Source organism: Folsomia candida, unplaced genomic scaffold, assembly GCF_002217175.1.
Source record: "Folsomia candida strain VU population unplaced genomic scaffold, ASM221717v1 Fcan01_Sc001, whole genome shotgun sequence".
Lineage (NCBI taxonomy): Eukaryota > Metazoa > Arthropoda > Collembola > Entomobryomorpha > Isotomidae > Folsomia > Folsomia candida.
In genome coordinates, this window is record NW_019091193.1 from 12,373,745 (window position 1) to 12,389,350 (window position 15,606).

Sequence of the window (15,606 nt, forward strand, 5' to 3'; positions counted from 1 at the left end):
TCTCTACCAGCAATTATACTCCCATCTCGCATCAATTAACTTTGTAGAGATCATTAGCATATCAACGATAGCTCAATAAAATCCTGCTGGGTCGTCCATCCAACTTTTTTCAGTCATGATCTGTATATCCCACCTAACCATCAATCCTCGCTCATTATTCCATTCATCTTCCCTGCTCATCCATAAATGGGCCCTCCGGCCTTTGTTCTTAATCCAAACCCCTCTCTCTCTCTCTTGATCTTTCTGCTAATCTCCAACATCGCAGCACACACAACAAATAATCAACTCATCCTCCGCTTTGGCAGCCAGTGTTTGATTTCGGAAAATATTTTATAATACAAATAATAACTGCGGGGTTGGCAAACCTCATTCATCTTGTCATTTAAAATTAATAAAAAACAACCATTGTCCTCCGAGTAAGCATTTGAAGAGAAACATTCAATGCCCGCCACACACTTACACGCATATTATGCAAATGTACTTTACCATAAGCTACTCATTTGTCTTCTTCTGGGGACTTGACCTGCTGTCAATATTGGGCATACATATTAGTTATACATCTATTCGTTTTTAGTAAAAAGGTGGAAATGAGTAAGGAAGTTTTGGAAGGGAGTCCGGAATTTGGTGAAACGAAGAAGAGAAAGATGAGAAATCGTCAACTTTAAAATTCCATCTGAAACTGCTCATGTACATTTGGGTCTGAGAATATAGATTGATGGGGTGAGGAAAATCTGTGGATTGAAGGGAATGGAAAAGGTAGATTACGCAGTGAGATGCATTTAGATCGACAGAGAGCAAAGTGCTAAGAAAGAGTTGACTGCGGACGGGAAGGAGAGTGAATATATAAAAAGAGGGACAATATTCCATGACGTTGACGCTTCTTTCACTTTCATTCCGTCCCAATTCATACGTACATTTTAGCCCAGCAGCCCCCGCCATACCGTGAGCACACACATTCATCTGTGCTTCCATACTTTTAGGGAGCTATCAAGACAAATTCAACAGCATTGCTCGACAGTGTGTGTACATGTAGCAGCAAACCAGACCAACATTGCTCTCTCCCAGCACTACTTACTTGCTATTACTATGCAATGCTTTCATCCAATTTTCTTTCTTTCACCGATTTTTCCTAAGCCCACTTTCCATCCTTCTTGATCGGAACCCAAGCAGATGCGATGTGATGCCACTTTCAACTAAAAAAGATGAAGGAACAATATTTTCCTATTCAAACACTATCCCGGTAACACCACCACCACCACCACAAGTTTCTCTCTAAGTGAGTATGTGTGTGTGTGTATGTGGACTTATTCCCCCCAGCACAGCTCCTATTTTTCATATAAATTCAACTTTTCTCATCTCTCAGTTGCGGTGCTTTCTTCATCCTCCAGCAGCACCTTGCTTACTTAACGAATAATAATGGATGGCACAATAGTTGTATATCCACACACACACACACAACATGCACAAACGCAGTTGGAGATGCGGGTAAGTTGGGCTTGTTTCCAATCAAATCTTGGAAGCACTGTCATCTTAACAAAGGTAAATCATGGTTTGCTCACCACTCTCACACAATATGGAAACTACATACGCATACATGACACGTCACTTCAGACAAGTCATTAGGCTGCGAATGAAACGAAGTAATAAGAAAGAACATGGATCGAGTATAAAAAAAGTAATAATGGTATTCCGCAGCAACACAACATCATCGCCAACACCACCACAAAAGTTTATAGACAGACACGGCCGATGATAAGCCATCCGGCGGCTCGGTGTTGTGGTTGCATTGCAGCCACCTCCGACGAAGAAAGCAACCACAACGACCAGGACTCGGGTCGGGTCCTTCCTCCGTCGTCGAAATGATTGATTGATGGCGAGGTACCCCACAAATTCTCTGCAGATCAATCACACCCCACCCTTTGTGAATTATCAACGGGATTTCCACACAAATCTTGTATAGATTGCATAGTTATTGTAGGAATTGAGCTGAGAAATTTTAGACGCTCTTACGTATTAATCAGGTCGTGCATTACATAACTTTAATCACGTCACTCTTAATTTTCATTTAATGAAGGTAAAAAAATCTTATAGGAAGCAATAACTGTTCTAATAAGCAATCGGGAACACAATAAAGGTGATACACATGCTCCACACGAATTCCTCCAAAAGATTTTGTACATTGTTTACCCCTTTCATTTTGCCCGACTACGTACCTATCAAGTTTAATTGATGGATTATCCTGTAAACTCCTTGCCGAGCGAATGAAACAAATCAATGCTTGACTTGTTCCTTACATAGCATACGCATATCGTCGTTGAAGCTGCCAAAAGGGCCTTCTCCATTTTGTGTTAATTGACATAAAATGGAGAAGGCCCTTTTGGCAGCTTCAACGACGATATACTTACTACACATACGTACATGCACCCATTTTACAACTTTTGTCATTACGAGTAAAACATAGATGGGGGAAATAAATTAATGATGAGTGCACGAAACTGATCGATTGCCCCTTACCAAAGGGCTCATACTCACATCCAAAGACACCAATAAGTCATATACTCAACATTTGTTGCCAATTTTAAGGACGAGAAATTCAACGAAAAATGGTACCTCTCTAACCCTCTGAGCTAGAACTTTTCCTACTTTAGTTGAGCCTGGAAATATGTATGTATGACACGCCCTGCTAAATTTATTTAATTGACTAATGGCATAACTCGTATTAATTTGAGTGAGGACTCACATTTCTCAAAGTTCTAGATTCTGTCCCAATGTTTCAGCATTAAGAGTCATAGATTATGGCTAATCTCATATTTAATTTATTAATCGCGTTCGCCCAGTGAAGAAAGAAAGAAAGAAGGAGAAAGAAGGGGAAGAAATAGCATGACTACTTCACATCATTTTATTCATCAGCCTTTCTTCATCAAGGAATGTGTATGTACAGCTAGATAGCAGCCTACTCTTCGTGCGTAAATACCTTATTGCATACTTGTAACACATTACACATTACGAGTCCCTGATTGAACTGCTCCAAATAAGAAGTTTTGTCGGAGTTTTGTGAACGCAATAGGCTGCCCCCGAGTACTAGAACTACCATTTACGTGTGCAATAACAAACCGTTTCAGCCATTAAACACACCCTTCGGATTTTATTACATTTTCTACAAATAATTTCACATTCATTCTCTTATTAAATTCCCATTTACCTCTGGCATTAATAAAGTAAAGCGTTTCTTGAGGCATTCCTGCTTTCATTCCAAAAGCCCATTAACGTTATCTTATCTTTATAATTTGGCCCCTTGCACTACATATGCGCATACGTGAGTACGAATGTATGTGGCTGCGGCCAAGAGGAGTTTATATCATTTCATCACATTCGGACGAAAACATCGCACGAGACTCGAGAAATTTTAATAATGTTTGGAAAGGAGATGAAATCTTGAGTAATATCCCAAATTGCTCAGAAATTACTCCCAACAGGGCACATGCAATGGACGTTAATAGCACAAGGCGTGCGGTGGTGTCCAAGATCTCCACGAAATGAAGAAAGAACTATACTCGGGACTAAATAAAATGAGGATTTACGAGTTGTGCGTTTATTTAGATGCTGGACGGAAATTCGGAAGACTATTAATTTTTCTAATTTCCGAAATGCAAACTCATTTAAATAAGTGCATTACTTCTTCATGCGGGTGGTCTTTTATTAGTTCCTTCCAATCCAGAGTTGTGAAACTCATAATGATACTCATTTCGTGGCAACGGTGTACTTATTCGCCCAAATCAATATGGAGGATTACCCATGTACAAGACGCAAAATTACATAGTCCATCTCAAATTATTATTATGTAATCAATGATGCTCACAACTCCGAGTCCACCACCACCATCGCCACCACTGTAATATTTAAGCCCATGCCCACGAGGAAGGAAACCTAAGTATGCATGCATAATATATGCATAGGTAATTGTCATATATATATATAATTTTTAGCTTAATCTATCTTGAACCAATTTCAATTGCGTATGCATAGAGCGGAAAAACGATGCATAATAATTCAATCAACGGGTGTACAATAATAACTCCTCGTGACAAACCAAGTTAGAGCGCATAAAAAACCTATCGTATTCCAATTATTTAGAAAATGTGGGGGAACTCAAGGACCAGGTACAAATGTACTAGACGGATTCATTAAGTTGAAACATTTATTCGTCTCGAACTAGTATTTAATAAGTGCATAATACATACGTAAATACATAAATACAGAAGCAGGCATATTGCGTGTTTCGCAATACCCACCTCCTCCTTTACCGGACTATGAAAATGAAATGAAACCATCATGCACTTATTTTTCACCGGTTGGTAATTACAGCCAGTTGTATTGAAAATAGCCCAGTTGTTGTGGGTGGGGCCAACAAACAAAACAAAGACAACGAATCCGAGTCGTGGGTGTTTGCTCAGTCTTCTGAAATCGTTTGCGTGATTAATTCACGCACTCATGAGAAAATGAGAATACCACAAGAAAGAGGTACAAACCCATCCACTTCTATACCATATAACATACTTACAATCGACAATTTAGATTACTGCTCTGTAGAATTGGTTCATGTGCGTTATGATTTGTATCCTCTCCAGCAATCAAACAGTAATTATTGTATGAGAAATTTTTGCCGCAGACTAAATTTAGAAGTAGAATGTCATGTTATGAGACGAAGCAAGGCCTTCCATCACATACGTAGGATGGCGTTTTCATTAATAAACAATTGGAATTGTGAGCACATGTCTCTCGTGTCGTCAGTTGTGTTGTCTTTGCTGTTTTTGCTGGTAGGCAAAGTGTATAATTTTGCGGAAGGCTATTTCCTACTAATTTAGTCCTTTGAAAAATTTCATTTCCATTAAACCACTTATTAAATGCTCCGGAAGGATTGCATGACAAACTCAGCTCGCCTCCCTCTCATATTCTTCTCTCTTTTGCATGCATGTGAGAAAAGCGAATTGAATTCAAAGTTTTATTAGTTGGTGTGTGGTGGTACGACCCGATGCAGTCGACTAAAAGTTGCTAATGCCGAGTTAAATACACAGAAGAGGTCGAACACAACTGCACACCGCTATTAAATTCAATTCAGTAATGAGCAGGGAACAGAACAGACTTTTTCGACGACCTGGCATGCCTGCGCTGCTGGTCTGGTCTGCTGGGTGGGTGCCACTATTAATGATTAACGTACCAATTACAGCTCACCTCCCTTCAAACTGAAAACTTGGTCCAATGTCATTTTCTGATTTGCGTGGTCGCCTATATCATAATTATGACGAGAGAGAGAGAGACATGTCATGCCAACTTTTGCGGTAATTCCATCCTTCTTCCCACTGCCCATGCTTACCCCTGTGACTATCATCACGAGTAAATTAAAGGATAATAATGATTCATGAGCTACCATACTTGGGAAATATTGCACAAAAACTCTCTTCGTATGAGAGAGAGAGGGAGAGTGCGAATGAAATAATAATGAGCTAATAATGAGTATAGGCAACAACATGCACGAAAAAATGGGACGACTATTATGGACTGAATGAAAAGACTCATTAAGCAAAACACTAACCACCTCCTTCTCATCAACCAACCACAACTCTGCAAAATCATTAAATAAACATGCAAGCTAGAAGCAATTATCAAGTGGGAGGAGAGTGGAAATGTTTTAATAGTCCGCATGGTCTAAAAGACTCGTTAAAAAGTGGAATGGTAGTTGAATGAGACTCAGCATCTACTTCACGTAATAAACCCAACCAAACTACCCACGAAAAACATTTAATATCTACTAGATTGATAGTTTATTAAGTACTAAATTTCTAACTTGGTCCTTATCCATCGCTTGGAGCCGAGCATCCGTGTGAATCTTTTCATACAGAACTTTGGCCAGTCCTCCCCTTGGACGGAACATTGTAGTAGTGAGAAGATGATAATAATGTAACCACAAGGCAGCAGCGTTGGAAACTTGTTGGGAAAGGTGAGACACGACAAGTCACATAAATCTCGGAGAGAGCACGACACGACATGCAATCCTTGACTACAGTATCCTGCAACCACATTCAATTACATTGCAGGTTACCTATCAGTATTAATTAGGTTCAAAAAACTCACAAAGCAGCCACGAATTATTGTAATAGTGTTAACCTTACCTTATGCGAGTCGTTAACTAGAAAATGTACGAAAACTTGAAAGAATCACATTTAACATTTTGTTAATTTGGTGAGCAAAAGACAGCCGGCAGGATGAATCCCGCCAACGAGAGGCCACATTGCGTAATCCAAGAACCAGTTCAATGCAATGTGAGTGTGTGTGAGCTTGGGAACAATGAGAGTATATGAAACCAACGGCATCATTGTGAAGCCTGCTTTGCCGTTTAGTTTCATGCAAAAAGTTATGTGTCACAATATGAGAATGAAACAAAGCGCACAGTCAAAATGTTTAAGCGTTTTTACCTTAGCACGTTATTTATTGAGCGTTTTGCATAATTTTTTCCGCAAGATCTCTTTAAATCAGATTTAAATTAAATTAAAAGTCATCATCGCATGAAGCATCAGTTTCTATTGATTTTGAATAATGACAAAAGGAAACAAGGGAAGAATTACTTATTAAGAAATTAAGAATCTATTTAAGTGTAGCATTGGGGGGTAAAATGGTGTCTCGCAATGCACAAGAGAAAAACACACTTGGACAAAACAACGTCCATAAGTAATAACAGAGCTCTGAACGTGAGACATAGGTGTACTGACTTATGAGATGGTATAGTGAGATGAAAAAAAAAAGTTAAAATGGATCCACTTATTGTAGACCTCGTAGGATAAGTAATATTAAAAGTAAGGAGGCTTCCAACACAATTGGAGAGTCATAATTGTTGTGAACTATTTATTATTCTTACGCATATTGTGCTGGGTGGACTATTTGGACCGAGTTGGCTTTTATCTCGTAACGAAGGATAGAAGATGACGATTGTATTTTTAATTGTAATTGTTATAATGCGGGAGAGCTAAGTAAAGCAGGGTGACTCCTGACTTGTACTTTCTTACGTGCGTCTAAATAGCCCGTGCAAAGTAATGGGAACGAGATAATAATAATAACGGAGGGCATAGTCTGAAATAAAATGATGATGAGACAGAGGCTTGCTTGGTCTGTCTGATTATGTATTTGAAGCTCGAATTATTTTTATTTTCATTCTGACTGTGATTAGTGGAAAAGGAGACAGAAGATGATTTGGCAACTTTGGTTCTTGGAGTCTTGAAGGAAATCATAATAATAATCCTTTTAAGACTCCATTCTCATTCATAATTACGTGGCGTTAGTGGGTTTAGATAATCACATTCAACACAATTCATCCCACTCCCTGTGCACTAACAAACTCACCCAAACCGAGGCTTACATATAGAATAAACCTCTTCATCTCTCATCAGCTACATACGACCATTTTTAATTCCTATGAATTTTTTCCCTGTCCAACCACGACTTGACGTTTCTGGAACATTCACACAGAATTAGCATCAATTTATAAAATTCATACTTAAAACAAGGAGAATTATGATTTTATTGACAATTTTAATAGTCCAAATTCAGTGATTCTGTAATTTGTGACTAAACAAATGAATGTAGCAATAATAACTCGGAGAATATGTACATAATGTTAAGTTTCAAGACACCAACTTCATACATGCATAGCTCGATGCACCAAAGGAGAAGATGAAGTTTGTGAGATGGATGAAAGTCATCCAAAATCTGGACACTCTTTCCCACGTTATTATTGATGAGTTGAGAGACCACTTAAAATCCTAGCCATCTAATTTAAGATTACCAAAGAGTGAGTGTTTCTCATTCCATCGTCATATTGAACCGGGCCGAGCGAGATGGACTCTTGAGAAATTAAGCCTTCATGCGCGTACGTGTAATTTAATAATTGCATCTCCATGTATTCGCCTCCAAGCCACGATCAGCATTACTGTTCCTTGCTCAAAACCCGCCGTGCAACAACTTGTAATTTGCATTGTACTGGAATCTTTGGGATGCTGGGTTCTCTCAAATATGTACATAATTCCAACTTGGTTTGATTAATCCATTTTTTTAGAACCCAGTGAGCTGCAAAAATAAAATCCTCACAATGATTCATGTCCACAAAGTAAATATTTCGTTTGATCCACAAATCTGATCATCTGGAGTCTCATTTCTTTGTTGTCAAGACATGAAGGGCGACAATGAGGGGCGTGTGGAGAAAGACTAGAGAAATAGATCTGATAGCCACACAAACATTCGCATACATACGTGCACATACATCCACACTACGAGTCTTATGTGTGAAATGGGATGCAAATTGATATTTGGTGTACCAACCAACAACGCAACGGTGGGCAGAGTGATGGTTTTCGGTGCATGTTCGTACGTATGTCCTTTCTCCAGGCAGAGAGTTAGTTAGTATGGCTCTCTCTTTCTGTAGCATAGTGACTCAGCCCACGCGGATGGCTGTTGACTATGCAGATTCAAATCCAAATTGCCCTTTGTCTATCTCGCACCCTTTCTTTCTCCTCTTCTGCAAGACACTCTTCTGTCCCTGGAAAAATGCAATATAAAACATGCGATCAAAGGAGAGGAAGCCGATATATGCATACTCGACGACGAGGACAAACTGGGTAAACATCACCCTGCTCCCTGCTCTTGAGATCCTCTGACTAGTGAGTGAAGGAATCATCTTGAAATCTCAAATTATATTGAAATTGAAATTCTTTTGTGAAGATTTTCTCATCAAGATCAACTGATTCTCCACTTTTTTTCACGAAACAAACACACCAATAGGTTTCCGACGTGAAGCTTGATGTGCTCTGTTTTGAATAGTTTGATTGTTATCCATGAAAAATTTTGAAAATTGTTTGTATGCATAAATACATAAGCCTATTGTAAATGTTATCTTTAACTGAATTCTTCAAGTTTATTTATTAAGATGTGTTGCGTCAGGAAGGAGTCCCTAAAGTAGGGTCCCTCCAAATAAGCTTACTATTACATATCTGTTACAATCGTTTGGTTGTGTCGTAGGACAAATGTAGTTGTAAATTAAATTACAGAGTTAACTTAATACAAAACGGGAAGGAAGGTAAGCATTACGAAATTAATTCCCAGCGAGGGAATCAAGACGGTAGTGGTTTTCGTTTAAGTAGAAACAAAGCAAACAGGAAAGGAAAGGAATCCTCTCAAAACAAAATCAATCAATTAAGACAGTCCACATAAATTCTCCTTTCGGTAAAAATGGAGGAGAAGCACACTGAATCAAATTGTCCTCTATTTTACAATGCCTTATGGGTAAAAATGCAATCACAATCTACTCGTCCCCAGGTATTATCTCCTCGGCTGGAAAGTCAGTAGCACATACTTACGACGTTGGCTGATACAATAGTCAATGTTAATTTGGTTGGGACACGACTGCACTGTTTGACTTTCCCTTCTTTTTTTCATCCTTATACCCAGACGACGACCCGGTTTCCTCCGAATTTCCTATTAATTTTGTTAAGTAGCATTCAATTTACTTGTGCACTATCCTTCATGCCGACGGTTTTTGAATTAAAAATAGAGTTTGTCAATACCGTGGACCTGATCAGATATCCATTCCATTTATGCTGTGAGCGTTTCCATTATTGTTCTATGTAAACAAAATCGAATTCAAGTGTTCACGAGATTTTTTTTCTTTAAGAATAAATGATTTTCCTTTTCTCTCCCGACCACCACCATCAGCACCACCACCGCCGCCGCCGATTATGTGCTTTCTCCTTCCCGTTTCAGGGTGACAGGAGCCAGCCAACAGCGGAATAATTTTTTATTCCTCGAATTTACAATTTTGAGTTTGCAGACGACGAGAGAGGACGAGGACCAAGGGAAAGTAAGTAACTAGTGGTGGAAAAGGGGAGGCTGAAGTGGGGACGGGTTGATAGAAGGGTGAAAGTGGAAGAGAGTCCCCAATTTAAGAAATTCACTCTCATCTAAGCAAATCCACCATGTAGCAGCCCATCAACATTTCTGGCATCACATATGTGTCATGCATGTACACCAGTGTGCATTCCGACCGAATATTTCAAAACGGAGAGACGCTGAATATCCACCCATGAAAGGCAAGGAAAGATTACTTCTTGGGCATGTAGGCTGTGTGGCAGCAGCCCTACTCTTGTGTGTGCGTAGGAGTCACTGCTTCGGGATTGAACATGCATTTGCATTTACCTTTCTCAAACCTTGGAGGAAGCGATTTCTTGCTTACTTTTACTTACTTTTACTCCTCGTGTCGTTATAGTCATGAAAATCTATTTCATAGTTTGGCAACATTTATCCCTCTGTAATGTGATGTGAAAGAAAGGAAAAGCAAAAGTCCGCGACAATCATCGAATGTACCGACTGCTTTGCCTGCGGTCTTATAATAGAAACCATTTTCGCAACTCAAAAAGCAGGGATGAAGCACGTGCAAAAATAAAAACAACTTCTTTGAATAGAGGAGAATGCATTAAAGGCAGGAAATACGTTCCAACAAACATGGTAAATGTATGTAGCACTCAATAACACAATTAGCATTTAATGTGCTACTGCCAGTCTATATTTATGTATGAACGACTGACCATCCCAAATAACAGAGTAGTCCAAGTAATATAAATCTGAATAAGAATGTTGTAACTTTGTTCAAGTAAATCAGTCGTGAGGATTTACAAATTCTAGTTGCAGCCAGAAGTTGTATTAATTATGCATGACCATAATGTCTATCCTCCGAGTTGCTCAGATTTTCTAGAAAAATCCATTCGCCTATAAGAAATCGATGTCTGAAGTATTCCAAAGATCTAAAATGAATTCCAAAGACAAAAAACTTTTTGATATAAATACGTGTCACAAATGTTCGCCAAGCCAGACAGGCTGTGTCCCTAATAAGGAAGTCCACATTTGATTTTCAAATCAGAATCACACAAGTCTCAATTTCCTTCCTGTCTGTTTCAACTTTCAGTTTGGAACCTGTTGTGAATACGGGATCATATATGGAATGGTGATTTAAGTTGGTTTCACTTTTTCCATAGGCCTAAAAATGCATAACAGAAACTTCATCTATTCGGGCATACATATTCCATACAAGAATCTCGTCGTACAATTTCGACTTTCTCTCAACTCAACCCCTCATAATCCGTGGATGTTGAATTTTTCATCCCACTCAATATTTTCCATCCATATATACACACACTCGTTAAAATAGTTATTCGACCAACTTGTCAATATAAAGTGTCGAATGTACCTGGCGATAAAGTATTTATTCCCATAATCATGCATCGTGTAAATATATGCAGCAAAACAATAATTAGTTTTAATCTCGTCAACTCAAAGACTAACTAATTGAGTTAGAAATTATTCACAGGAAAGTTTGGCTTTATTCAGATATGGAATAATCGTAGTAAAATGAAATAAACGGTGCATAAATGTAAAAGCTTGTCATAAAAGATATTTACGAGTTTGGTTGGAGGATGAGCTTGTGCCAAATCTTGCTTCGTGGAAAGTAAGACTGTATTTTATCTGGTGGCGAGAGTGTAGGTATACATCAAGGAGACTTCATGATTGAAGTTGAAACCTTTTTCCGAAATTGGATATCACAACTGAAAGGATGCATGATATTAAACAAACAGCAAATAAAGGAAACCTATCCAATAGATAGATTTTTGACATGGTGGTACGTTATTTAAAAATATATGTAGGGATACGTCCTCAGCTCGTGAAACTCTTTAGAAGATCAGATAGATCACTATGCGACTATCTTGGTCGTCGCAGATTGCTCAAGGATCGATTCAGTTCTGTCGGTCTTATTTATTCCTGATTTCACCTTTGTTGACTCTTTCCAATAATACCATTTGAGCCAAGTGAGTTATGTAGACTATAATAAATACGTAAGATACGTACATACGTAATAACATGAGACGCATATACACACTTACAGATCATCCAGTTTTTTCTTTCTTTCTCTTTCGCAATCATGTTTAAGTAGGAAAGGACTTATCTATTTAATACTACCTCGAAGCCATTCAATCAAATTCAGGGAGCACTGACTGATGAGAAAACTGTATGAATCATGAAAAAATTAAGTCAACTCTTAAAAAATGTGTATACAGAAGAAGGAAAGAGAAAACTGACGCAGGGAGAATGATATATTTTATTTACTAGAATGCGGGCTCTTAATAACTTAATTGCTCCCCGCAGGTGCTAGAATATTAGTTTTGTGAATGTAAGACGCAACATTAGTTTGTCGTCATTAGTGGAAGCACTAAATACACGAAAGAACACACATCCGTCCATTTTTACAAAGAAAAGAAAACCACTCACGCATATGCCAAATTACGCTCAGACTGTGTACCTTAAAATGTTTCCTCTCATTTGCGCCGAGCCACCGACGACCGGCACTTTCCTCGATCGCAATGTCTCGTCAAGATGCGTGGGTCATCCCATGTCATAATTACCAAACACGCTGTTCATTTTCCTCTCTCCTCTTATCCTCCCTTTGACACAGTGGTCGTGGAACTGCCTCCGCTCTACAAGGAAAGACACAAACAATGCAGACTGCAGTGTAGGAAGGAAAGAACAAAACTACAAAAGAATTAGCCCTCTGCCTAATTATATATCTTTCAAAATTTACTCCAAGCTGAAGAATTACCTGGGCTGGAAATGAGACGACTCGCGTTGCTTAATGTCTCTCCTCCAGCTTCATTGCAATGGCATTAATTCTTCTCCAACTTTATGAGAAAAGAGGAGATCAGCAGCAGCGTAATTTTGTTTTTACGGATATACGTCAAACACGAAGGACTCGGTCATGTAAAGAAATGACACATTAAAGAGTACTTTTAAGGGCACAGTAACATCCGGAGCGGTGGAGCACTCATTGTATCGCAACAAGAACAAAAAGGAGGGCTATGCACTGCATGCATACACGTATACGTACAGGAATTTAGGGTGGCAGCAAAACCCACGCAAGCTATCCGCCGGCAACATACATAGGTAGGCAGACGGACATAATGAGGCTAATTATTGCTCTAGTTTGTCCTGTAATTAGTAAAGAGCAGGGCAGTCTATAAATGCAATCCAGCTACAACTAAAAATGAAGCACTCGGCAAAATGTACGACTATAACAACGGTACCCAACGTATATCCACAATCCATGCAGCATAAGAGAGATTACATTTTGTGCCTGAATTGTCACACTGCCCGACACGACAAGATACATAAATACACATTAAAGTTTCGTCTGAAGAGGTATCGAAATTTTGAATTATTTGCTACGATGGATCGACATTCCTCGAGATGAACATGGCGTGCTTTATTTGTCAGATCTGGTGGGACGTGGAGACTGAAACGGACGCATACGTACAAACAAAGCGCATGCAAGTGAGTGCAAGGTGAGAGATGTTGAAGTTTTGGAGTGGAGAAGTGTTGTTTAAAAACTCATGATCAAAATTGGATGTTACAATATACATCTGGCCTCTAGGTTTACTGCGGCGACGGTTAGCAATTATATATGATTATCTTTTACTTCATGCTTGTAATTAGGATGAGGAATAAAAACGACTTCTTTCCTCTCTCTCCTTAGCTTAGCTGAGGTTACAGACCAACGATTATAACGTAATTAAAGCGTCTTAATGTTTGAGAAAGTATCCCCCCAAGTCTCCTTCTCTCGCCAAACCAATCCATCTCCTCTTCACTTCTCAAGAGCTCAAAAAACTTCCTTGATTCCAAACACATTAGCATCAACCGAAGAAAGACCTGGCTCGACTTGATGACGATCCGACATGTCCATATTATCTAAACTATCAAAGTCAAACCACCACTAGTGGACTTGTGTACAAAATACACGCTTAAGGCTTACATGCATACAACCATTTCTCATCCAACCAACACCCTATTTTCACAAGTGAGTAAGCGTATGTATTGTACATATGTACATGTAGCACATTTGATTCAGAGCTTTAATTTCTACGTCTGCTGGTTGTTTTGACCTATTCTTGGAAACTACCCAAGCACTGTGCAGCTCATGGTTATTATTTCGATTATTTTGATTGTAATGGAGTACAGCAGGACGAGAGAGGAAGTTTTCACTCGAGTCATGTGATTTGTTAAAAGGTATTAAAATACATGTGTCAATAGTTATCTTACAACAAGGGGTACAAAAAAGGATTGTTGGTGTTTCTCTTTCTCTCTCCCAATTACAATTACTCCCCACATGAGTTTGAAGTGTCTGTATGCCTGTTAAGTATATACGTATGTATTTATGTACGACTGAGATCTGAGGGGGTTGGTTGAGGATGTTTGTACGTATATTTCATCTCTCGAGTCTAAACAACAATTACACCAAACATTTTTATTACAAGGTGGTATTAACCAGTATCAGATTTGTTTTTAATGTTGAAATGTTCAAGTATTTTGGCTCGCACGACATGGAGGAGAGAAGAGGAACAGTTAAAGTTGAAAAACTGCAATTAGTGGTACCAAAGAATAATAACACTAAAAGTATTATACATACAAAGCTATGCATTATTTAGAACAAAAACTTGCCTTCAAGTGAATCATTATACGATGACTGATACTGATATCTGAACTGGATGGGAGTTCGGCGTTTGAGAATTGTAAATTTGCCCTTTGCTACGACGACTGCCAGATCACATCACGGTAAAGTTTCTTTGGCCGGTTCAGACATATAATTAAAATGTAATAAAACTAGAAACAACCCGCAAGTATTGTTTTTTTCCAGATTTTCTATCCTTTCATACACATGTACGTGTGTAATTAATAGCAAGTGTACAGAAAATCGGATAAAAGCATATTTTCAACCAACATTAATTGTGAATAATGCCAAATACACAAGTTAAATATGTACCAGCAGCAGCTTGGAATTGTTCCATTGGAATATGAATCTGAGAAGAAACACATTTGAATGAGACTAAAACAATGGAGGAAAAATAACGAATATGTGTTTTTTTGCATTGTTATTATACGATGCCATTAAGCAGAGTGTGTGTACTTTCAGAGCTTAGCAGCAAGTAAATATTAACAAGGATCCTGAATTTAAGAATGAAATCTCACCATGATTCTGATTCCATTTTCTTCTTCTTTGCATGGTTAATAAATTTTTATTTTACGAGCAAAAATCACGATGTTTGTCCAAGTTTCGTCAGTGGTAGTGCAACGAGCAAATAAAGCGTGATGAAGAGAGACAGTTATTAGGCAGACAGGTTCATTCATATCTTTCGGGGCTCAAGGAGCTCAAGGTAGTAATTAGCAAACTATCTTGTTATCGCTAATTTAATGGATCTCGCCCTGCATGCCTGAGACCGGACTCTTTCAGCTCGTTCTCCATTACATCTGCTTCGTATGTATCTGTTTACAAGTTCCTCGTAATAACGCTGTAATAACCACCTTCTTGAGCCAACCAACCAACCCAACGACAAGTCTCGACGGCAGCTCTTTCACTTGCCGAAAACATTTGCAGTTTTAATTTAATACCGTGTACGGAGGATTGGCCAAGCCAGGCTGTGTAATCTCATCATGCAAAGGGCTAAATGGACGTCTAATTGCTGC

General features: G+C 38.7%; 1 protein-coding gene and 1 long non-coding RNA gene across 2 annotated transcripts in view; both read right to left on the reverse strand.

Annotated features, from left to right (window-relative positions):
- LOC110863329 (methyltransferase-like protein 9) overlaps window positions 1–6,304 on the reverse strand; it is a 27,329-nt gene extending 21,025 nt beyond the window's left edge. Inside the window, exons 1-2 of the mRNA XM_022112608.2 lie at window positions 6,171–6,304; window positions 5,846–6,068 (exon numbers count right to left, since the gene is read on the reverse strand). Coding sequence (XP_021968300.1) covers window positions 5,846–5,932 — 87 coding nt within the window. The 5' untranslated portion in view covers window positions 5,933–6,068; window positions 6,171–6,304. The remainder of the gene's footprint in view (window positions 1–5,845; window positions 6,069–6,170) is intronic.
- A 2,687-nt stretch (window positions 6,305–8,991) lies between these two features.
- LOC118433934 lies at window positions 8,992–12,811 on the reverse strand. The gene is made up of 4 exons (XR_004833685.1): window positions 12,692–12,811; window positions 12,395–12,569; window positions 9,612–9,667; window positions 8,992–9,522 (listed from the first exon to the last, which is right to left on the reverse strand). It is a non-coding gene; the product is annotated as an uncharacterized LOC118433934 (long non-coding RNA).
- Between the last annotated feature and the right edge of the window lie 2,795 nt (window positions 12,812–15,606).